Here is a 24,649-nt window from a genome sequence, read left to right as displayed (position 1 = left end):
AATGACTGATTTTCGCTAATAGCAGGTTGTTTACATAGAATAGATTATAGAATGATCATTTCTAATTATTTGTTCTGTGATGCAGTACTTTGTACCTGGTTTAATATATTTGGAGGAAGGGAAGATTCCTGAGGTAATTATTGTAACTTACCCAATATATTTGGAAAACCTATCATACTACTGTCTGTCTTGCTTATATTGATGTTGCAGTGTCTGATTACATTGGGTTCTATAATGAATTTTAAACATGATTACTTATGTTAGGATTATGTGTCTGTTTAGGTATTCTACCCAACAGGTGAGTGACACTGAATATAATGAAATCCTGTTTTTCTTATGGGCGTAGCAAAGACCTTCCCAATTATTGGGCCAGGGTGTTTATTAGACATCATGTCAGTTTAGCTTGCAGGGTAATAAGTTATTACAAGTTTTTGTATTAATGCCAAAATATCACGTAAGAAATAAAACAAAGAATTACACAAAGTATTGGCTAAAGGGGATGATGTATATAAGTGTGTCATTCATAACTTACCTGTGGTGACATGTCTTAAATGCACATATTTCACTACATTGCACTACCAACCTGTACTTGCTATTCATGTTACTTGTAAATCACATTTCTTATGCGAAGTATATTCTTCACATTCCATAATGATCATGTAATGTTTATACATACCCTCCAGTTCTGAGGGGTGCATTTAACTGACTAGGATATAATTATTGCAGAATATACCTGCACTATAAAAAAACTGAACTAGAAATGACACTCTGTGTTTTGTATATAAACTCCAAAGTCAAATCAGTGAGGGTTGCAGATGCTGATGGAGGGCTCATTTTGCATTATCTGTTTCCATGGCAACAAAGTCTGAGCAGCCATTCTTCCTGTTGCCATGGTTACTGAGCTCTCCACTCAGATTTCTATGGAGGGGGAAGGAGCTTCCACCCCTCTCCTCCTTTGTTCTGTGTTGGCTACCCTTGTGTTCCCCCATATTACTGCGCAAAACATGACGAAGTAAATGTAATCCTACAATTCCATAATGGGTAGGAGGGAGCATGGCACAACCTGCTGCAGCCATAATCACTTTCACCAGCTCAGTGTACTGGGATTCACATTCACAGGGATTCCTCTGTGTCTATCTCTGTACTAAGCATGCTGGTAAAATATGCTCAGCATGGCTTTTCTTTAATGCAGTTAGCTTATAAAAATATAATACAGATCACCATGCAATTCAGGCTTCCAGTGTGGAAATCTAATTGATTGAAATAAAAGATTCTTGTCATATTGTATGTACAGCGCACATTATTGCTGCGATTGTACCTAGCAGATGCAGCCATCCAAAATCTGATATCATTTATGTTCATCCTTTTATGTCTTTCTGAATGTTTGGCCTCTATACAGTACTGTCTGTACTGTATAGGTTCTCAGAGGTTCCCAGTTATGCAGATCATTGTATGTCTGGTAATGGTTAGCAACTTTCATCTGGACTTGTTCTTGCAATGTTGAAAACGTTTGGCAGCTTTCCAGTCTGCTTCATCATCAGCAGCAAAATGTCTTCAATATCACAAGAACAAGTCCAGTTAAATGTAGCTAACTAATAATCTTTATATGCACAGTAATGTTTTTTTTGGTGGAAAGGATTTTAAATAAATACCAGATTTATCAGACAGGTAAACACACCGGTACTCACTTTTGTGCTGATAAAAATTAGGTCAATCAGAGCAGATATGCTTTATTTTGTGATCATTCACTGGTTCCTGATATCTGCTATTATATATCAACCTAATTAGAATAGGCAGGTCAATTTGTGTTATTGCAAAAGAGATATAGCATGTGTCTTCTGCTATGCGGAGATCGCCTGCTTGCAGTTTTATAACATTTTAGTTTAATTACTATTAAAAGTGCATCTAGACCCTTAAACAGACATATTATTTATTCCAGGTTTAGTGGCTGCATTCATTTTCTTCTTTGCCATTTTTTAAATTTGCATCTAGTGTTCCTTCAAATACCACTTTCTGCCATGGGGGCTACGTTCATTTTCCCATTGTATCTATGGATGGAGCCATGGTTGCCATGCAGGCAGAACTTAAAACATAGCAATGGCTGTGATAGGAATGCCATCCTTGCAGCAAACAGACCTTGTATTAGAGGAAGGTTGCTTGAAGTGATAACCACAAATGGCACCACGTAGAACTCATGGGAACAGAAGACAAAGTCACAATCTCCCCAAGGTACAGAATTCTTGCTTTATTATAAAAGCATTGTCACAACATTTGTAAAGCCAATGTGTTGGGGCAATGAAGGGTCACCATGTTGCCTTGAGAAAGGGATCCTGCATGGCCCAGAAACATTGCCTTTCCAACATTTTGTGACAGTGCTTTTAAATTCAAACAAGAATGTTGGGGGGACAATGACTTTATCTTCTGTTTCCAGGACTTTAAACATGTCTCTAAACATTGGTATTTGATGATTTTTCTCTCCCTTAAGATCATCATCATTTTTTGCGGGATCAACAGTTACTGTTCTAAAAACAGAGAAATAAACACTCATCATATCAAAGGTATAATAGTATGTTTTCATTCTTGGGTTAAGTTCTGCTTTAAATCTGATTAGATGGTAATTATAGTAAAAAAGTGAGCAGATAAAGAAGGAACCAGAAAGCCTCCATTGCACATGACTTAGAATATCACTGAAAAAATGGGTAAAATGGAAAATAAAATCTAATTCGATATATCTTTATGTCTTTCATGTTTTTGATGGACCTTAAAAAAATGTACTGTGTGTGTCAACACAAAGTGCCGTATCTCCTGATAAAAGGTGCTGTGTGTACTTATAAGGGTTGGGGACAGATTATACGAAGTCATAATAAAAGTTGTGACAGTTTTGAGGCATTGTTAGGTGTGAGCATTGGCAACATGTTATATACAAAAACATCAGATAATATGACCGTTGGTGGGAGATAAATCAGGTATTAGTCAGTGTAATAGATGGCATGAAAAATTCTAAAGGTTCACATTAGTTGGTATGAAAGTCAGTGACTGAGTGTAGCTGATATGAAAGTTGGTGGGAGATTCTGTACATTCTCTCATAAGCCAATCCAAATCGGAAGACACCTTAGTTAGTTCAATAGTTTTCAGAGATTCATCAATGATGTACACACACAAACGAACACAGTCCTGTACTACACATACACAAAATCCTGTACTGTGCACACAAAATTCTGCACTGCTCGCACACACAGTCCTACACTACACATACAGACACAACCCTGCTCTACTGACTCTCACATACAAGCCAGCCCCCTCTTCTCTTCCAGTTAATTAAATCAATGTGAAATTTTTATATGCAGAGAGAAAAGTAGAAGGGGGGAGAGAGCGCAAAGCTTTGCCCTGAATGCTGAACCATGGGGCAGCAATGTGGCTCAGGTTAGCACTCTGGCTTTTGCAGCGCTAGGTCCTAGGTTCGAATACCAGCCAGGACATTATCTGCATTAAGTTTTCAGGTTCTCCCCGTGTCTGCGTGGGTTTCCTCTGGGTACTCCGGTTTCCTCCCACATCCCAAAAACATGCAGTTACGTTAATTGGCTTACCCCTAAATTGACCTTAGACTACATTAATGACAGATGACTATAGTAGGGACAATAGATTGTGAGCTCCTTTGAGGGACAGTTAGTGATACGGCTGATGACTTTGTATAGCACTGCGTAATATGATGGCACTATATAAATTCTGTGTAATAATAATAATAATAATGTGACTATGTCTGAGCTCAGCAAAGTATGTGGGGAAGAAATGAACATTTAATGTACAGCGCTGCGTAATATGTTGGCGCTATATAAATCCTGTATAATAACAACAACAACATACAATGTGCAAAGTGTGTGGGAATCGTTGGTACAGTATCATGGATATTGTGTGTTCTGCAGAAAATTCATTGAGTGTTGGATCTCACTGGAGAAAGATCAATCTAATAGGTGGGATACTGGGAAAAGACCAATATGTGAGCAAAGGTTAAGATCACTTGTGCATGTCCAGTTAAATATAATACTGGTGGCTTAATCCAACACAAGAAGTTGCAGTTAAATATAATACTATATTGAATAGGAAGAATACTGGATAGGAATAGATAGGATATAGAATAGGAAATAGGATATGGCATTGGCCGGCATTTTTTAGTGGGGACATGGCCTATGCCTAAAAGTGAATTGGCAGGTCCAAGTTCTGCTTTTTTATGCAGGCAGTAGAATTTCCATTGCATACTTGTATGTACTATACTTTCAAGGGGTCAATCTATTCAAAGGTGATATTTAAAGTTATAAATAAAGCCATGTGAACTGAGCCAGCCTTTCATTATGTCCTGGATACCCCAGCAGCAAAATCACTCTGTTATAGTAACAGTAACTGTAAAAGTTTTGGGTGTTCCCATCCTCCTCTGCGTGTCCCAGCACATCATATACAATCCTTCATAATATAAATTATATTAAAAATACCAAAGACCATGGGAACCCACACTAATGGGTAAATCAGGTGTTCAGGCCCAAGAACACAAGCACAGATACCTCACCTACAGATTCTCTGGGTGATACAAGAAATAGGTCAGATAATGTCACTTCCCAGAATAGTTCAGTGTTTTTATATTACAACTATTCGATTCAGGATTTGCAGTATATATGTGAGGGGTAATGAATGTGTGTATTTTTGGTATAGTCAGACTTAACAAGGTATATTGTTTTTCTGGTTTGTATAGGACAACAAGCATCTTGCAACAGATAATTGCTTGATAAATTTTGTTTCTCATGTTACCTGGATACCTTCAAATTCATGCAAGGTTATTGGCACACGTGCCTTGTTTCATGCCTGGTTAACCTTTTGCACTTACTTTAATTCACATTTTAGTGTTGTGTGTTCATGCAAAACACATATACATATACTCGGCAACACCTAGGTAATAGACAGTATGCATTTATTTCCTCATACAGTAGGTGTGGTGTTTTGTGTGTTACACTGGTTGTTCTCGCTTTTATAAATACATGTTATGTTAGGAATTTGGGATGAGTGTAAAAAGTTACTCTTGGGTGTAGAGTAGGGGACAGTTAAATTGTTTCTTTATCTTGAATGTCTAAAAATCTAAGATGCAAATTGGTCATGTGTTTTCATTAGCTTCCTTCCTACCACCAGTTAGGATTATGCATATTAGTTGTGGTAAAGTGAGGCAGCAAACCTCACCTAGACTTATTGAATGGTCAAAATATATATATATATATATATAGATATAGATATAGATATAGATAGAGAGAGGATACATTTCCCCTATAGATGGGCACTGGATCATTTACAATATCTATATATACACATTATATATATATGGTATTGTAAAGTCTGGGGACCAAAAGGGTGTAACAAACACGAGTCTTTATTGAAATAACTAAAAAAACAGCTTCTTTTCAGCATCTCAGGAAGGTATAAACAATAGAGAGATGGCTTACTTCAGCCTAGTGGTGTAAATGCCCATAGTCCATCAGAACGTCCATACGATAAGGATGAGTCCAACACAAGTCCTTGGTGAGGGTCCAATCCCCACCCTGGGGTTTCCACAGTACATAAAATAGTTAAATCAAGTCAGCATTAACAGCAACACCACTTCTTAGCTTGATTCCCCACAAACTTGTTTGCAGTCTACTTCCTGCATCTCTCTCTTTTCCCTCTTGCACACCTGAGCCCTTATGGGATTCCCACCTTCTTGCTAGGCAGGTGCAAGTCCTGGTGTGTACTTTGCCCACCCAATCCTTCCTCTTCAGTCTAGAGTACTTTGCCCACCCAATCCTTCCTCTTCAGTCTGGAGTACTTTGCCCACCCAATCCTTCCCCTTCAGTCCAGAGTCCGGGTCCCTTGACAACTAGAAAAAAAAATACAGCCTAACATAAAAAATAATCCCAAACTCCTTTTCCAACACACCAAGGATCCAACCCTGCGATCCTGTACAATAAATAAATATATATATATATATATATATATATATATACATGCTAAAAAGCACTTTCATTTTTAATGTTGGCTGTTTGACCTCAGAACATTTAAAATCCAGACTAAAGAAGCCACAGAAAATGAAAAACATCTGGAGCAGCCATTCTGTGTAACATGGGAATCCTATACAAGTATCACCCAAACTTTTTATCATGACCCCTCCATAACATACCATACTGTTTTTTGCTGAGCAAAATCACCTGGTATAAAGAAATTACTAACTGATGATAAAACATAATCAAATCATACCTGCACATACAACAACCTTTTCTCTGTGGCTCTGTGTTTTTTGCTAGAATTTGGCATGAATTATGAATCGCATGTATTATGTACACAGAAATGCAGGAAGTAAGACACATGATTAAAAAGAAGTAAGTTCAACATCATAAAAAATTGTATTTATTTATTATACTTCAAGGGTTTTTAAAAGATTTAGAAGGCTGGGTTTACAGCAGCTGCTAAATGGGTCATATAGATGGCAGTTCTGACCCAGAACCTGGTCAGGAGTGCTTTGCATTGTGGGAGATGGCTCGGGACCATACAGCCAGTGGCTGATAGTTGGGCTGTTTTGCTACTGTGTGTACCATCTCCTAATGTTCTCTGGACTATTTCACTAAACTTTTAGAGGTAATTGTTGGTATTAAAGAAAAAGCATGTATTATATAGTTTTATAAATGTTTCCATGAAGCTGCATTGTCCACATGATACTTTTGGAGACCAGGCTCAGTGCCCTGCCCTTTTTAAATATTTAAAATTTTTAAAATGATAATGTTGGCAACTATTAAGATGTATGCTGCCCAAGTTCTACTTTCATGGTTTGTGACTTTTGTACATACATTTCTCCTAGCGGATAAAATAGCCCATCATTATAATGAGCTGCCTCACTGTGCTATTAAAATAGGCAGGAGGCAGGACTGGGTAAATAAACCTGTACTGAACTTGTACTATAACCATTGAAGCATTTCTCTATTAATCCTGGGATTTGGTCATAGCAGTAGGTAATGTAGGGCTTTACTGAAGCTTTGAGATGCCCCAATGGACATGGTCTGAACATCCCGTACAAATTAGGCCTGATTTACTGTAAACCAAGTTAACATGAACCCGTGTTTCGTTCAAACTTTCAACCATGTCAGGAAAAAGCTCAGGTTTTTTTTTTTATTTCTCCTGTAAATTGTTGAATGTTTGAAATGCACCTTCACCTTAGCTCACCTCTGTTCACTGTAGTAAATCAAGCCTATTGTCTCTTAGAAAATGTTCAGACACTTTTAACTGGGAGGAGGCCAAAAAGCTGGAATTAGTAGAGAGGAAAACATCCTCTCTTCATAGGGTGTTTTTTTACTGACATCCATGCTGAACAAATTCAATATTTACTACACTACAGTTAATAATTAAAATGTTTTGTGCATGTATCCCTTAAAAGTACTTATTAAAGCTGAAGTTTAATCCACTAATACTTTGTCTTGTCTGGTTCCTCTTTTCTCCCCTCAAAATGCTAATTCAATGACTAAATAAAACCTTTCTGTTTGCATCATCAATAAGTCTCTGCAATGCAGGCAGATTATGGCTCGAGGGGCCAGTAGGGTTCTATACATAGCTTCTTGAAAATAAGTAGCCATAGTAATGTCTGCAAGGGAAGTCCCCATGAATAAATAAAATAACCCTCTTTAAGTTTTTCATTGCTGTCTGTATGCCTACTAGAGAGATTCACGCTCCCTGTTATGATGGCCATTTTCACTGTGCCAAAAATTAATGGTAAACCCAACATTTTTGAGTTGCCATAGGAAAAGCTGTTAAGGGTATACCTTTCAGTGGAAAGACTGGAGACAGCTTTCTGTGTGAGAAAATATTCCTACAAAGCACAATCTACACTGTGCCAGTAGTCTTTCTCCTAATAGTAATTGCCCATTCTTAGTCACAGCAGAAAGTTTGCCCTCTCCCTGCCTCCTTCTTTACTCCTTTCTCCTTCCCTCTTCTCCTTCATCACCATCACCATGCCCTTTTCATTTCTACTGCTCCTAAACATGCACACAGTAATATAAGCATACCTGGGAACTTTTTTAAAGTGCAGAGTGCAGAGGCTGAGGTTTTTCCTAGCAGGAGGGGGTTTAGGATAGGGTAGCATGTGTGCACATGATTTACCAGTAACATGATTCACCAGTAGCAGATTCCTTAGTACAGTGACATTCACCAGTACCAGACCTCATCTAGTTACAGTTCTCACTTACTTCTGTCCCTGATGACAAATCATGATGCTGAGCACGGTTCTTTCCTTACCTGGCCTTCTGACCATATTTGTCCCCCACTCTTCTCTGTTCCTGGGTGCCCAATGAAGGGTCCAGCAATGGGCAGTGGATGGTCTCATCTTTACATCATTTATTGACTTCTAAAGAGAAATTCCTGAATCCCAGGATTCACTGTGCGCAGGAAGGAGACAGGCTCAGCACTTCTTTGTCATTTAGATAAAACTGGCTGCATGAAATGTGTATTCTACATGAAGGTGGCCTCAGCTGTGACTGACACTCTTGTAGCTCATGGCGCATATCAGTAATAGTCAGTGAGTGTTGTTGGAGGCTGTGCATTACACACAGATTGGACAGAAAGAAGCCAATATTCACTAGTATAGATTATTGGCTTCCAGTAGCTGTTCTTTTCACCAAGACTGGTTTAACATTCCTTATCCCTTAGTGGAAGAGACAATATTGGTAAAGTAGCAGAGCATTCCATATAATATTGAATTGTCTCCCTGATTACAATTGATCTGATGACTGGTGGAGGCTTTATTCACAGTATAAGTAAAGCAGACTGTGCAGTGGTTTTTTTCACTCATTTAATTTCTAGCTGTCACTGTGATTCAGAAAGGTTTCTGTTTGTAAAAAGATAAGCAAAGGCAGGACCTTCAGCGTCAAGCTTTGTTCTGAGGCATGAGTGAGTCGGTTCGTGACTCAGAAGTTTAATCTGGTCATCAGGTGTTTTATTGGCACAAGGGAAATATTTGATTTAGTGCAAATCAGCTGCTTTACAAAGTACGTGGAGTTCACTGGCCTCATTTGCCAGCTCATTAGAATATTCATGTTCTATCATTCTCTCAGAGCAAGTTGCTACTAAGACTCATGGCGTTATAGCCTTAGCTTTTATTGGCAGATCTGTTGCACTGGAACAACCAATCCAATCTATTTTCCAGTTAGGAAATCTTTAAGATGGATGTCCCAATGGCCTTGATGGATGCACCTTTTACCCTTCAGAAAGTAATTGGTAGAATGTACACAATAGTTTGCACTTGTGATACAGCTGGTATAGTTCAGATTGAGATTTACCAACATGTCCCATCACTTCTTCAATGATGGAAAGTGAAAAAAATCAATTAGTAATGATAGGTTGGAAGAAAGTATTTTATTGAATCTGAAGTAGTAAAATGTCTGTTTGTGTGTGCTCACCCAAGTCCTCTGTCTCTTTTTCTGCCATCTTGCTCTTTTAGGTTTGATATATAAATTGGTATAAATGTACCATTAAAAATCCAGAATTTTATTAATCGATCTCAATGTATCAATAAAAAAAGAAAAGTAAAAATAAAATAGGAGAGTAAAATAATTGCCCCCAGTAACATGACTTTGTCTGATGTGGTGCACTTTATATGTTTAGCAATGCAAAGTTTTGAGAGTTCTTTGCCTGCTTGCTGTTTAAAATGATGGAGATTCAGCAGTTTGGCAAGTATTTGAATCTAATAACTTTGTAAGCTCTCTTTAACTTTATCCCACCTTAGCATTACAGCATATATAGCCTAGTGTTTTCTTTTAAATAAACAACAAAGCTTGCTGCCAAAAAGTCATTTTTGCATAATTTGTTAATGCACTACAGTAATTATTTATGGTACTAACATGATGTCACGCTTGATATGCCTGGTTTTTGCTTGAAATGCACAAGTTTAGCCCACAGCAATGCAAGAAACTTGAAATATCAAGATACCACTTTAGTACCCGATAATCCAAAGACATATGTACCACCTTACAATCATACGACATTAGGGCTAATATGCTAAAGAGAATTAATCTGCCAATGGCCATCAGCAAATCCTTGGATGGTTCAACCTAAAAACAAGTTTTCAGACTAACCAAGTACCAGACACATAATTTAACCTGAACGCTGTTAGCTGAATGCTAAACTGACTATCATGTAAGCCTCCTCTATTGACACGTTGCTAGGAAACCCTAAAACCTCCTGTTGGGCTCCCAAGAGGATTGCAGGGGAGGTGTAGATAGAACATCCCCTGCCATTTAGTGACTATGAATTCAATGAATTCATCAGTTTATTAGGCTGCTGGTAATAACAATGGACCATAGGCATATTGAATCCTAAAAAAAGAGAACAAGAAGCAAAGTCATAAATAAAAAGTTAAGTTGAGAACCAGCCACAATACATTTTGCACTACTGTGGCCTCATTAAAGTGAACTTTGATCTGTTGTTATGGGTCACTGCACTTAGTTCTTTAGTTTTTCTCCAAACTCCATACAATCCCCTCCTTAAACAGTTTTCATCATACTATGTGGCTAATTGCCCAATATTGTTTGTTTTTTAAGATTATTTAGTAAACAAAAGACTTTATCCTTTTATTAAAACATGCTAATTATTATAGGAGTTTCTCTGTGGTAAAAAGATTATTAAAAAAACTTTTCCCCATTTTTTCATAACTATAAAATAGCTTTGCTATTACATACACTTGAACTAATGCTAACCATGAGCATGAGATGGTGTCTAGACATGTGGGAATTGATTGATTAGCAAACTATATTTAGTTGCATGCAAGCACATAAGTGGCTATGTGTGTGTTATTTATATATAGGGTGGGATGTAAGCTGACACCCCTAGGAATTACATTATCTTTATAAAGCCATAGAAGTCCAGTAAACGTTTTAACAACTATTCTCCAATGAATAACCAGTTTCCTGGTATCCAGGACACTGTAATCACTGATTCGGTAATAATTTGAAGGAATGTCCTTCTCTTACCTATTGAAGGAAGTTTCAGCTCTCCTTACTGCTATTCATGTCACTTTGCTATGGTAGTCCCTGCCTGACAATTAAAGAGGTAATACAGTCTGGCATACCATACAATAAAACCTGTCTCCTACCTTGTTATTGCCCATATAGTTTTTCTAACAACTTTTGTCCTATTGTAATGTCATGTGTGTGAAACAAACTTCCTCCTATTTTTCAGTGCAATAGTACCAGACGCAGATTCATGATAAGGTCATATTCTTTTCAGATGGGGGGAGAAAAAGCAGCCTGTCCTCCACAGTCATTTCAGTTGTCACTGCAGTTTTCTTGGTTTGTTTACACATAAGGTAAATGCATATCCTCCCCTCCCAATATATGAAAGAAACTTTCTCCTCCTGTAGGGATCAGTCAGTCATACTTATGTCCTGCTTAGCCTCCATAAAAAAACAACTAATCTTACTACTTTTTTTTTTTGCATGTGTTGTATAAGTTATTTTGGTGTTCTGGTCTGTGTTCAGCATACACAAGTTATGGCTTTGATGCTCTCTGTCATTATTTTGAAGGGTATGAAATTTGTGCTTTCTGAAAAGCTTATAATATGCTGTAAATCCTATTTTTTGTTATTGATCAACATTTCCCCTGCTCTGCATATACTGCATATACTGTAACCCAGCATACAAAGGTTACATGTAGGTAAGACAGGGTCCAGCATGTACAGAAGAGGATAAAATGTTAAAGATTTAAAATAAGATGTTATTAAATATTGCAACATGTAGCTAAATTAATGATTGCCTTCATCAAATGTAAACAAACAGCAGGACAAAGAGACAACACAAGTAACCTTTACAATTGCAATCCATCAGGCAGCTTGGCTAAGTTAACACTCACGCATAATGCTGAGACTGTATGTGTGAATGAAAGGAAAGCCAGTTGTTGAAAGAGAGGTGACTGTGAAATTAGTGGGAGAGGGCTTGATGATACTTTCAGCAAATTCTAATGCTTCTTGTGTTGAAGGTAAAGTATGCAGGAAAATAAGAGTATTTGCTTCTATGACAGGAAAGTATTTCCTACAACCTACAACTGCCACTACAAAGTCAGGTATAGAGAAAATCCTACTTAAAGAAGATTTCATCAATTACTTTTTTCAGTGACTTCTTTCTTCTAAAGCAGTTCCTTCTGTCTGGCCACTGCATGTGTTGCCTGATTGAGTCATGGTTGGATGGCTTGACTTTCTATTTCCCCCGTCACTCACTGTGGTTCCTTTGTCAATAAAGTATGTATGAGGTGGTGGGAAACATTTCATAGAGTGATGCCTATGGTTGTACTTGTCCTTCAAACAAATGCATAATTTACTTCACTGGCATTTTTCTTCTTCATTTTATAACATGAATTTTTGTGAGTTAGGATTTTTTGCCAGTTTATTTGGCTTCCCCGACCCTATAAAAATGAGGCTTGCACATACCTGAACATATTCGGGTGGAGGCATCAAACAATTTTCCTGCCTGCAGTGGCTTGTGATACAGATCTTCAGATTATATCTATATTCATAAAAAGAATGTAAACACAGGAAACAAAACACTTGTGAAAAAGTAATTAGGGGTAGTTAGGTATTAACTAAAGTATACACTCAGGTTTCTAGAACGTGCCTGAGACACACAAAGAAGAGGAATTATACTTGTATTTAGCTAAGACCTTCATGTCATCTAACTGAGCTAAGGTTAAACAACTGCTTGTGGACAGGAAATATTCAACCACCTTTCAGTAAATATACATTAAGGCTTTGATATTACTGAATCCTCTGGATTCTTGGAACAACTAGGAAACAGTATGGCCAGTTGCTTTGACACATGATTCATTCATTCATTCATTCTAATTAGCATTAGATTAGCTTCTGACAGTTTATAGTGACTGGGCCAGGTATAAAGAAATGTGACTGAAAACACAATTTTAACTTCCCTTTATAAGTTTAACTTGTATTTGTTTACTTTGGTCTCCTAAATATGTAAATGAAAGCATTTTATTATATCTTATCCACAAGTACACAATATAATTGTTGGTCCTTCCAGAGGTCTAACTGTACATAAACCTTTACAATGGACTTTCCTTACTTCCGAGCTTCTGGTTTCTTGAAAGTGGAAATAAACGTTAAAAATAAAAAATAGCGAGTAGACAGGTTGCCTATTGCAGAGGGGACATATACACTTACCTGCCTGTCAAAAATGTTTTAATTCTTTTCACCTGCCCTCCTTTCATCATGATTGCCACCATCGTCACCTAATCCTCTTTCATGTTTGAGTTTTCAGTCATCTTGGTTGTCCAGGCCAAAATGTGGTAACAAGTTTTTTAAATTCCTGCAGCCTGGGGTATGCCAAGATGCATGCAGTGTATGTGTACTCAGTGTACACTTAGGAAAAGATTGTGATTAGGCAGATAAGAATATTTCATTGCAGCAATAAACATCAACACACACACTATGGTATGAAGATGAGGACAGGATGAGGTGCTCTGTAGTCCCATCTCATGTCCTGTCCTTGCAAAGCATCTTGGCACTTAGTGGATGCATTAAATATGTACGTTCCTAAAATGTTGCAACACAGGCTATGTTTTTGACACATTAAAGGTTAAAATATCTAAAGATGTAGCCTTACTAGAGCCATACAAATCAGCACCCGTCTGGGTGTCAATTATGCTTACACAGCAGAAGGGGGTGAATCTACCTTGACCGCACCTTGGATGAGTTAATCTGCAGCATGTTACATTTTTCTGTTTCATCCAACATAAATTTCAACAGGAATTGTAATTGTAACATATGTAGAGAATAAACTGTCCTGTGAATCAACACTGAGAGCAGAATGTTTGTCATCAGTTGGGCAAGCCTGGAATTTGCCATGGGCAACTTATGTCTCTGAGAACGTACTAAGGCTGATGCAAGTGTCTGAAGATTACTCCGCACTTACAGTGTATCTGTAGTCATAAAGGAGTCTAGATGTCCTGTGATCAATGGTATAGGGACAGAGCATGAAGAGAAATCTTTCATGTTACAGTTGTCACTGCAGCAGTAGGTGAGAAGAAATCTTGCAATGGAGACAACTGAGGCGATATCTTCTCATTTTGAAAAGATTTACTCTAATTCCCTGCTGTGTATTTGTAACAGGAAGTGAAGGGAAAACTCCAAAGCAGACTCCAAACTCCCAAGAATAAATAACCTAAATAATAATAATAAATAACATGAGGGAACCCTTATAATTTTCAGGTCTTTAGGGAACCCCTGCTATAGTTGCTATAGTCACAGCTCATAGTATATTAGTGTGCTGGTCAGTGGGAAGAATATCACCCTTACCAATAGTCAAAAAGATCATTGGTGTTACTTAAACTGACCTTGGGGGCATAAACTACTCATTGCCCAAGGAACCCCTAGCAACCTCTGGAGAAACTCTAATTGAAAACGCTGGGTTATAGAAACACTTCAACAAGATACCAAAGTGTCTGCGGCTTCTGGCAGACTTCACTTCATTATTATACTTGTATGTGGACAGTTTTATTATCTGGGTTTAGGAAATATTGGTCATACTGTGTATACTAAAAATATTAGATATAGTTTATGTATCAGACTGACTTTTATTCTCAGGTTGATACTGTTTGTAGGTATGACTTGTATAGAAATTAGTGTTTTTTTTTACCAGTGATATTGAATACAATGTGATCCTTTATAAATGCCCACACAATATTATTCACTTCTAAAATACACTTTTATGTTGGAATGCACTGCAGTAGCTGGTGCGTTAACATAATGCACATTAATGCACGTTAGGTACATAGCCGCGTGTTGTCATGTTTTTAATTTTGATAAGTACTGGAATGCACTACAACAACGCATGGCACCCTAATGCATAGTAATGTGCAATAATGTGTGCAGTGGTTTACTGCATCAGAAAAATACCGCATGGCCATTCTTTTGGTCCATACATTTCAGCCCTATCAAAATGAATGTGGTTACCTAATACAATCCACACTAATTCAGAACACAATGTGCATTAACGTGAGTGCATTACCTCAACACCCAGCAATGGAGAAATGTTAATGGGCCAATATACCTTGTTACCATACAAATTGTTAAAGGGAAGCCATTGTGTCTGGAAATTGTGCTGCTGTTTATGCCCAGTCATCCCTCTTCTCATACCACCCAGCTAAGTTGGTGCAATATGAGGCTTCTCTGAGGTGTCCTGGCTGTGAAGTATAATGTAGTGATGTGGCTGGCTTATGTCAGTAGGTTATATTATTATTATTACACAGTATTTATATAGCGCCATCATATTACTCAGCGCTGTACAAAGTCCATAGTTATGTCACTAGCTGTCCCTCAAAGGAGCTCACAATCTAATGTCCCTACCATAGTCATATGTCTTGTATGGGGGTAGCCAATTAACCTAACTGCATGTTTTTTTTTTTGGAATGAGTATATATGAGTAGAAATAAAAAAAGAAAGTGAAAGACAGTTACAGAAAATTGAACTGGCGATTCCACATTTATTTTCAGTCCAATTTAAGTCTACAAGTTTAAAGTCACGTCCAACTCGGGTGTAATTCTACCGGCTGCCGCTAGATGTCCCCATCAGCCTCCCAGCGAGTGAGGTAATTCCCCGAATGGCCGCTGTGCGTCCGCCCATGCTCCGGACTCCCAGGTGTAGTACCCTATCACTCAGCTGGGTGTCCCCTTCCCGCAGCACTGACAGGGCGGAGACAGGAGCCGGAAGTCGGATCCATAGGCTTCGGACAGACCGGCGGGCACCGGGCACACAGCTGGAGAATTGTTCGCCATGTCCGGGTATATCCCGGGGCAGCTCCCGGTGGATCGGAACCAGGAGAATGAGTTCGTGCGGGCATATGAAGGAGTTCTAGAGCGATACAAAGGTACACATGATAGGGGAGACGGAGCCAGCCTGGCAGGGTTCCCTCTAGGATGCTGCACGAAGGGTTAATGCTCGGCCAGTGACAGCACCATGACAGCAGGGACATGGGGAGGGTAACATGGCCACAGACATGGACTGCCTGGGACTCTATAGCATGTGACAAAGTCCCGAAAAGCTGCTGGGGAGTGCAGGCAGCGAATGTCAGCAGTGCTGGGGAGTGCAGGCAGCGAATGTCAGCAGTGCTGGGGAGTGCAGGCAGCGAATGTCAGCAGTGCTGGGGAGTGAAGGCAGCGAATGTCAGCAGTGCAGGCAGCGAATGTAAGCAGTGTTGGGAGTGAAGGCAGTGATGAGGAGTGAAGGCAGCGAATGTCAGCAGTGATGGGGAGTGAAGGCAGCGAATGTCAGCATTGCTGGGTGTGCACAGACATGGGAAGCACTGACACATCTATGTCCTGCATGAGGAGCCCTGCTGCTGGGAAGCCATGCACAATAATACTGTAATGTCAGAATGAAATCACAGCTGTGCTTATGTGTGTATATATGTGTGTATATCATATAGGTGGCACAGTGTCTACCTAGATTCACTGACAGTGAATGTGTAGTGTGGGTGTAACAGGGAGACTATTGGGTGTAACATAGTTATGGATTGGGCTGTAACGTGCGAATATATAACCTGGGTGTAGCAGCGACTAGAATACAAGGTAGTCCCAGGGTGTAACAGGAACCATCATTGTGTAGAATGCACAATAAAAGTCCCCATGTTTGGTCTTCTGGTCGGTGTGTGATGATCTGTAGAAATGAGTTCAGCACAGAGGAAGAATTGGTGATGAATCATGATAATAATATTTGTAATGTGTAGTCATGACTGTAACAGCTGAATGGTTGCAGCTTTTGGCCTCATGTCAGAAATGTGGATAATGCAGGCTACTTTTCTGTATTTTCCCCATTGCTGTTAGCTTTTATGTATTTATGTATTAATAAAACTAACATGTTGACTTGTGCGAGAGTGAAAGGTTTTCTAAACCTGAAAGTTTAGAGATACTTTGGCAGCAACAAGTGGTAGACCTAAGCTTGCATGATGGCGAAGGCTTTTTACTTAGCAGATTTATATAAAAGTGCCATGACAGTGTACTTGCTGTATAACCAGTTTTGGTTTCCCTCCCAAGATTTAGTTTTTGGCCATGTGATCTTATTCTTAAAGGGAGGCTCATTGGTAAAGCCGAGTCACCGATGAGCCAGAGCTGTCTGAATGTCACTTCCAAAAACTCTCCAGCACAGATCACATGACCAATGCCTGGGCACTGACCACATGACCTTGTTCCTGAGAGCACTGACCTCAGCTATCCATAGCAACAGTGTTTAGGCTGCATAAGGGTAGAAGGAGAATAATTGTTGTGCGCTTTTTTCATACACTACTAGCCCAGGGGTGGTTTGTTGCCTCCTAAGTTGGAAGTAGAACAGCTTTTCACCACTAATAAAAGTGTTGATTGGTTGCAGTTTCCAAGTAAAAAACTGCACTAGCTTGCAAATGCCTAAAAAAGTCTAGCAGTTACTGCCTGCTCCTGCTCCTGGCTGCCTGGGGTTTGGCAGTAGGTACCCAAGAGTGGTAAAATACGCTTAGTCCAAACATGCCCTACAGGTCAGGTTTCTCCATAGTAACAAATGATACAAGAAGAAGAAATCCTAAAACCTCAGTGAAGCAACAAATACTATAGTTCCCTAAATGTAAACATGACAATGACATGTGATCCGTCTGAGAAGAATAGGATGAGGTTGTATGGGGTCAGTCTCAGCACCCTGCATTGGAGAATGCATCATGACAGATGTGTGTGAGCTGTATATCCAATGACTGGGATTGGAGAATCCTTCAATAACATGGAATCTGCTCAGTCATTTATAAAGTAACTAATACAAAGTAACATATGAGGATTCTTTAAATAGAATTCCATGTTGTATTAGTAAATCTGTTCCCTACTGGTGCTTGAATTTTTCTGTACTGAGCCATAATTGCTGCCATAGTCATGTATCAGACACACTAGAAGACCTGTCTAGTATAACTTAATATGATGGTGATCATAAAAGGAGAATAGTACATGATTTTCCCAGAGCCTTTCATGTGAATGTGTCAGTCTGCATAGGTCTGAGCTGCTTGGATGATTTTTTAATCTGAGATTAAAAGATCTTGAAGTGTATACCATTCTACTATGCAAGGCGATTGTGAAATTAATCTCAGAGGTTTAACAAAGGGAAATATCCTCTAATTTGGTTTATATATGTGCTTAATCATCTGGACCAATTGAAGATGATTAAATACATGAAGAGGATGCAGCATAATTAACCTGATGTGTTATGTTACCGTCAGAAAATCTTTATCGTAGGTAAGGTAAAACAAAATAGTATTATCGAGCAGACAATTTTTCTTTTAAGCCGGGTGGTAAGAAATTGTAGGTGGGTGGCAACCCCCTCTTCAGTAACTACCCAAAAACAGCCGAATGGTTACTGAAAAGTGCCGGGGGGTGTGCCCAGCTAAAAAGGGCTGGGGAGGACACTGCTTAGATGTGGTGACTGCATTATCTTTTTTCCTTAACTATTACCTAGTGATTCTGCCAGTAACAAACATCTTGTCTTGGAATTACTACAATCACTCTTCTACTGTAACTATGGAGGAGCAGCATATCCACCCTTGTCAACCTGTGGGAAGGGTAGTGCTAAGTGTCTCATAGACAGGGATGTTGTTCTTGGAGTTTACACTTTTTTTTACATATGGAGTTTAGATATTAGTGGGTGGGGCAGTACTTGTTCATTAGTCATAAAAACATCAAGTTAATCTTAAAAAGTACGGCCCATTGACATTTAAAATCCCATCCCTTGTTCCCTCTTTCCCCCTTTATAAATATACTAATGTTAAAGTTGAATAATACATTTCTGTTTCCAAAACAACCTGTTGGCCACCAGAGACCTCATCATTAGGTCTTTGGGCTTCTCTATGCAATGCACACAGATCACACCTGATGAGATCACCAACAGGGTGCTGTACAAAGCTTCCTGAAAATTGGAAATCAGTGCTGATGCTCACAAGTAATGCTAAGCCTCTATGATTAAATGGTGACAATCCTGCTGGGGAGACAATAGCTAAATAATTCTGTATGTCTATCAAGTGAGAAAAAGGATGGATCTGTCTGACTTGATGCAGCTTCTAATGTTCAGAAAGAAGCTGACTGTGTGTAGTGAAATTAGCATAAGCAAGTTCATTATAAGAGGAACATAATTTATAGAACAGAGCAAGACTCAGACTGGAGTTTAGGTTTAATAATGCATGTAATAAGCCAAGAATTCCAAACTGTTAGGGTGTGTGCTCAGCCCATTCAGGTTCATGGAGTTTCCTTAATGTAATGCACGTTAACACGCGTATTGTACCACATAGATCTAAATAGGCCCTTAAAGAATATATCAAGGCAGAAAAAAAATTGTAGTGTATCTCTACAATATGTACACAATTCCCCAGGTTTCATCCCTTTAAAGACCCTGCAAGTACAGAATATTCTCTTAATGTGCTGAATAAGCACTCCGCTTCTTAGTTCTCTTGTACGCTGACAACACTAAGCGTTTTCAGATTTAGTGTTGTCAGCCATGCCAAGTTTTCTAATTACATCCATCTCCAAAAATAGAGGCTAATCATTTTGTAGTCTCATGATGGGAATGAAGAGCGCTAATCACTAATAAATGACATATTATGCCTGGCTTCTTGGTTCTCTGCACTCAGATATTTATAAGATATATATGAAAAAATTGCTGATGTTTTTCAATTTTTTTCCCTCCCACTGAATTATTCTCTGCCCGATTTTTTTCAAGGCAGTGCTGAGGCCAGGGTTTGCTGTTTTTTTTTCCAGTCAAGTCACTCCGCTTTCATGCTTCATTTTTTCCTATTATAACTTTCATTGGGAGAACAAAAATATGAGAAGAAAAAGTTATCTTTTGTTTCTGTTTTTTAATCTGCTGATGAATTCTATACATACATATACACCTTCATAAACAAGAGATGAATGACTGCGCCTATTGTCTGTTCTGACAGGTTCTCTTAAAGTGAATGGATAAAACAATAGAATAAAAAGCTGTATTATGTTTATAAATGTCATGTGAACCCATGAGTTTGCCATCTCCCAGAATGTAAATTAATTGTGTCTTCAGTGCATGTATTTTATCTTACATTGACATTGTGGCTATGTTGGTCAGTGTACTGCCAGGTCTAAGCAATGATTTTGTGTCAAGGTGTAACAAAGATGTGGCACAGTGAAGGGTGTGTTATATTGGCCCAATTTACAGATGTGACAACAGCTGTAGGGTTTGGCAAGGATGTGACAGCATTGTCAGTCATTGTGTGCGTTGCAGGGCCAGGAAAGGAGCCGTTGTGCTCAGTATACCTGTACAAGAGAAACAGGTAGGGAATGAGGCCGGTGTTTTTCTATGGAATTTCAGTAGTTTGCTTTTTACTAATTTGTATTCAAACGGTACTATATTTTCCCCTCATGGTATTTGAGAAGCAATGCAGATAAGCAACTTTTGACTTGCAGTGATATATCTTAGCATACAAAAGGAGTTGACAGCCTGGTCTCCTTAAGCTTAAATGGTGTCTGACTTGGAAGGTGTGGCAGAGAAGTAAAGGTGTGTCCCCCCAGGACAGACGCTGAGAGGGTAAACCAGGTGTGTCCCAACATTTCCTTCCTACATCTTTCTAATCTGTCAAAGCCCTATAATATGTGGTGGAGACTCGATTGCTTTTCTTTGGATGATGACTGAGAGACTGATTAAACTGGAATGCAGAATCGCCAAGCCTTGTATGCCTGAGGTGTATGGCGGCTGGGACTTGATGTTACTAGGGAACACAATCAGTTATTAGTTTGATGCATAGCTAGGGGCATTGGAAAAAAAATGATATAGGCCTAATCTGACATAAGCAGATTTTCCCCTCTACAGCTACATTAACTCTCCCCTAACGGTTCCATATACAGCATCAAATACTTTTGTGGAGCTATGGTAATGCTAGATATGGCAGAGATACTGTGACTGCTTGCCATGTCCCTTGGCAATTAGCCACTGAAGTACAATGTAAGTCTGCAGTTTTGTCAGTGTTCTGTTGTCTTGACTTCTCTGTTCTAGAAGTATTATTCTTCTAACATAATAACTTTATACAAAGAGAGAGAAATCTTGTGTAGATTAAAATGCCCTGTCCATTCAGAATTGGTATTTCTCTCTTCACCTTGGATGGGGGTGTGATGGTGAGATTTTCCCTCCCTACTCCCTGTACTGCTGTTAGAGACTAAATCCTTCTGCTAAATTCACCTCATTGTATATTTTTGATTAGTTTGGCAGTGCCTCAAAATAGCTGCAGCAATAAGCAGACATTGGTACTCAATTAGCAGACATTTAGCCACACAAGTCCCTTAGATATAAAAGTATCTGTGAGTGGTTCAGTGCTTCACCCAGATGCTGAATGGGAGTCTGTCTGGATAGAAATATGGTAGCTACAGAAGGAACAAACATTCATTCAGTGAAGTTGGAATTTCTGACCTCTATACTTGTTCCAAGTCATTGACTTACTAAATTGTGGAGTAGGTGTAAGGGTGACATGCCTGGAACTTGGTCCTTATCAAACGTACCAGCTATGTCAGCTTGTTGCTTTACATGATGAGCTAACTTTAAGTGGTAAATGTTTTTCATTCACCATTCTACCAGAATGGGCTTTTAAAACTGCAGCACATAAAATAAAACAGTCGCATAGGAAAGAATTGGATTCTGCTTGATATGCATGTTTATGTGGTAAATATCAGTGTGAAGAGTTTGTTTAATGTTCAGTTGTGGCTGGAATAATCTTTCAGAATAAATCTTAATGTTTTATATTAGTTATTCTTTTACTACTCATTTAAAGCCATATTCTCTACAAATACTGCAGAAGATACTTTCCTTCTTCAATTACCAGTTATTAGCGTGTATATAGGATATATGTGTTTTTAAATGGAATTACCATTAGTAAGCATTACCATTAGAATTACTGCAATAGATATATACCCGCATTTTAAGGTAGTTTCAAATACAGGTTAAAAGCTGAAGAACAGACTGTCTACGTTATACTGTTTTAATGGTTCAGCATCACAGTGGTAATACAGGTTTTTCCCAAAAGATTGATTCATAAGAACTATACATTTCATGGTGGGTTAACAGTGAAGACCTTAATCAGCATGATCATTTAGGTGTGAACTGGGAAAAGCCTTTAACTGAAAGCAATATAGATATACTTATTTTGTGTTGCTATTTTCCTGATAGTTCTCTGTATGTCATTAACAGACTGTCATCCTAATGTCCATTACAGTACACAAGGGAAATGGTAAATTATTAGTTGTTAGTTCTACCATTTGAAGGATGCTTACTTAGGGAGATCTGAAATGCACATTACATGTCAAGCATGCTGCACCCTCCCTCTTGGTGTGGGGGTCAGGTTATCTTTTAGTTTAAGACGTCATTGGTTTCTTAGGCTTGTTATGAGGTAGGTGGCGTTATTGTTGTGTGAGACTAAGCAGAATCCTGGACATGTTATAGGGAATGGTCACTTCCTGCTAATCAGAAAATAGAACCTATGTGAGGAAACTACTGTGTACAGGAAAGGAAGTCACTGTTTATGCCATTATGGGATTATACTAGATCTGGCTCACTGTCAAATCAAAATCGTTAGCAAACAAGTCAGCTGTCTGAGAAGCCATTAATAAACAAGTGAACCTTGGGACAAGTTTGGCCCGCAGCTAAGTATTGCACTTTATATGTGATGGCTGACTATAGGCTATATTTTGTCAGCTATGTTAAAAGATTTGTGACATTCCTCTTGTCTTTACTAATCATCCAGCCATGAATTTCAACCCTTATCCATATTATTTTCCTTGAGGGTGCTAGAAGTTGCATAGTTCACTGTTGCTGACAATATTCACATTTGCTGACTGGCTCTGTTGTCAAGAACAATATTTATTTTATTACTGGTTCAAATTAAAACTCTGGCCAAACACATTTAGAAATTCATCTGCGAAACTGCTTAGCTTGACTGAATATTTTTGTTTTTGCACAGTCACTCTTGCTGGAAATACCCCTTTGAGTGTGTGATACTTCTGTTCAGATCCTGTAGCTACACATCTTCCTGTGTCACTTGTCATCACATTTATCATGTCCTCCCCGTTCTTCTCCTCCAGTTTGCATGCCTCAACAACTCCTCCCTCCCTTCCTTCTTTACAAAATGGTATTATGGTGGGATAAAAAGATCCTGATCCTTCCACTCCCAGTCTGATTTCTGGTGTGACAGGCACTATGGGACATTACTTATTAGTTTTTAAAATGTATGACCTCTTCATCTTTTTAAATATTTATATATATATATATATATATATATATGCGCCTTAAAATTTGTTTGGAATTATATCAGCCACAAAACTATTGATGCACAGTTAAGTTTCAAAGGGAATCCATCACAACTATTGTGAGCCACTTTCCCCACTTCTTAGATTGTAAGCTCATTGTTTTATTGGCCCTGATATTTTAAATCTCTCCAAGGCTGGAGAGGATACACTTTCATCAGTAAAGTTGGGTGATCCAGCAAACCTGGAATGAATTTCTTCCAAGTAATTTACTATTTGCTAGCAAATGTTTTAAATCCCTGACCAGATCCATTCCCGGTTTGCTGGATCACCCAGCTTCACTGATAAAAATGTATCCTCTCCAGCCTTGGAGAACTTTAATAAATCAGGCCCAATCTGTCTCATTTACAACCCCCTTTTTTTGTACAGCACTGTGCAATATGTTGAAGCTGTATAAACAGTTTATAAAATAACTTCCCCCCCCCCTCCAACTTAGGCAGCCAAACTTTTCAGATGTTGATTGCTAAATGAAGCGTTTAATAATGTACCCTGTTTATTGTCCAAAAAACAGAAGCAGATTGCACATGGTGAAGCCTTCTTTCACTTTCCTTTACTGGAGAATAAGGATCTGTAGAGCCTTTTATGGGTTTTGCCAAAAAACAGGTGTGCATGGATTGGTATGTACTAGTCGCTGCTAGTTGTTGTGAATGCCAGTTGTGCAGCTTTATGATGCAGCAGTGGTATTACGGATTGAGAACAAATGTACTGCTGACTACATACACAGTCATCTTTCAGCCAGTGCAAGATGACATGTGTTCAGTTTTTTATCACTGCAAAGCTATTTGTTCATTTAGGTTTATTTCTGTTGGAAAATGTATGCATGGTGAGAGAGCTGGCATGAAGAGTTTTTGGTGGTACATAGGCTGTACTTGACAACTGTATATATGTTTTACGATCATTTAAAGGAGCTTGTCCATATCTTATGACTTTGCTATACATCCACTAACATTAAAATCTCTAATTGGGTATCTTCCAAAGGAAACCTATATTGAGAGTAGCAGAGCAGGAAATTTGGACTAGGGTTCATTTAGTCAGATGTTTACTGACCTTGAAACATCCTGTGCAACATACAAACTCCATATCCCAGGTGGGATTTAAATCCAGAACCCAATGCTGCAAGACAAGGAAAAGACTTGTTACTTGTTACTTGGTGTTGATGAATACAGGAATATAAACCAAATATAATTGTATGGGTCCAGTATGGGATCTAATAAATAGGGTCATCATCTAAGAAAAGCAAACCTAGTGTGTATCCACTTTCAGGAAGTTCAGAT

General features: G+C 38.6%; 1 protein-coding gene and 1 long non-coding RNA gene across 16 annotated transcripts in view; one reads left to right on the top strand and one right to left on the bottom strand.

The window, feature by feature from the left end:
• The window catches only part of MACF1 (microtubule actin crosslinking factor 1), a 150,401-nt gene that overhangs the window by 968 nt on the left and 124,784 nt on the right, over positions 1 to 24,649 (top strand). Inside the window, exon 1 of one of the 13 annotated variants that reach the window (XM_072417802.1) lies at positions 15,752 to 15,922. The exons of the other annotated variants lie outside the window; for them this stretch is intronic. Within the exon in view, the coding sequence (XP_072273903.1) occupies positions 15,829 to 15,922 (94 nt within the window). The 5' untranslated portion in view covers positions 15,752 to 15,828. Of the gene's footprint in view, positions 1 to 15,751; positions 15,923 to 24,649 lie in introns of those variants that run through there. 13 annotated transcript variants of the gene reach the window in all.
• Positions 1 to 24,649, bottom strand: part of LOC140335334 (uncharacterized) — a 45,239-nt gene that overhangs the window by 1,711 nt on the left and 18,879 nt on the right. For all 3 annotated transcript variants that reach the window (XR_011921683.1, XR_011921680.1, XR_011921684.1), the window contains 2 exons: positions 24,423 to 24,488; positions 12,475 to 12,550 (listed from right to left, as the gene is read on the bottom strand). This is a non-coding gene — a long non-coding RNA (uncharacterized lncRNA). The remainder of the gene's footprint in view (positions 1 to 12,474; positions 12,551 to 24,422; positions 24,489 to 24,649) is intronic.

The sequence above is a fragment of the Pyxicephalus adspersus genome, chromosome 1 (genome assembly GCF_032062135.1).
Source record: "Pyxicephalus adspersus chromosome 1, UCB_Pads_2.0, whole genome shotgun sequence".
In the NCBI taxonomy this organism is placed as follows: Eukaryota; Metazoa; Chordata; class Amphibia; order Anura; family Pyxicephalidae; genus Pyxicephalus; species Pyxicephalus adspersus.
Note: the sequence above shows the minus strand (reverse complement) of the source record. Positions and strands in the feature narration are given on the sequence as shown.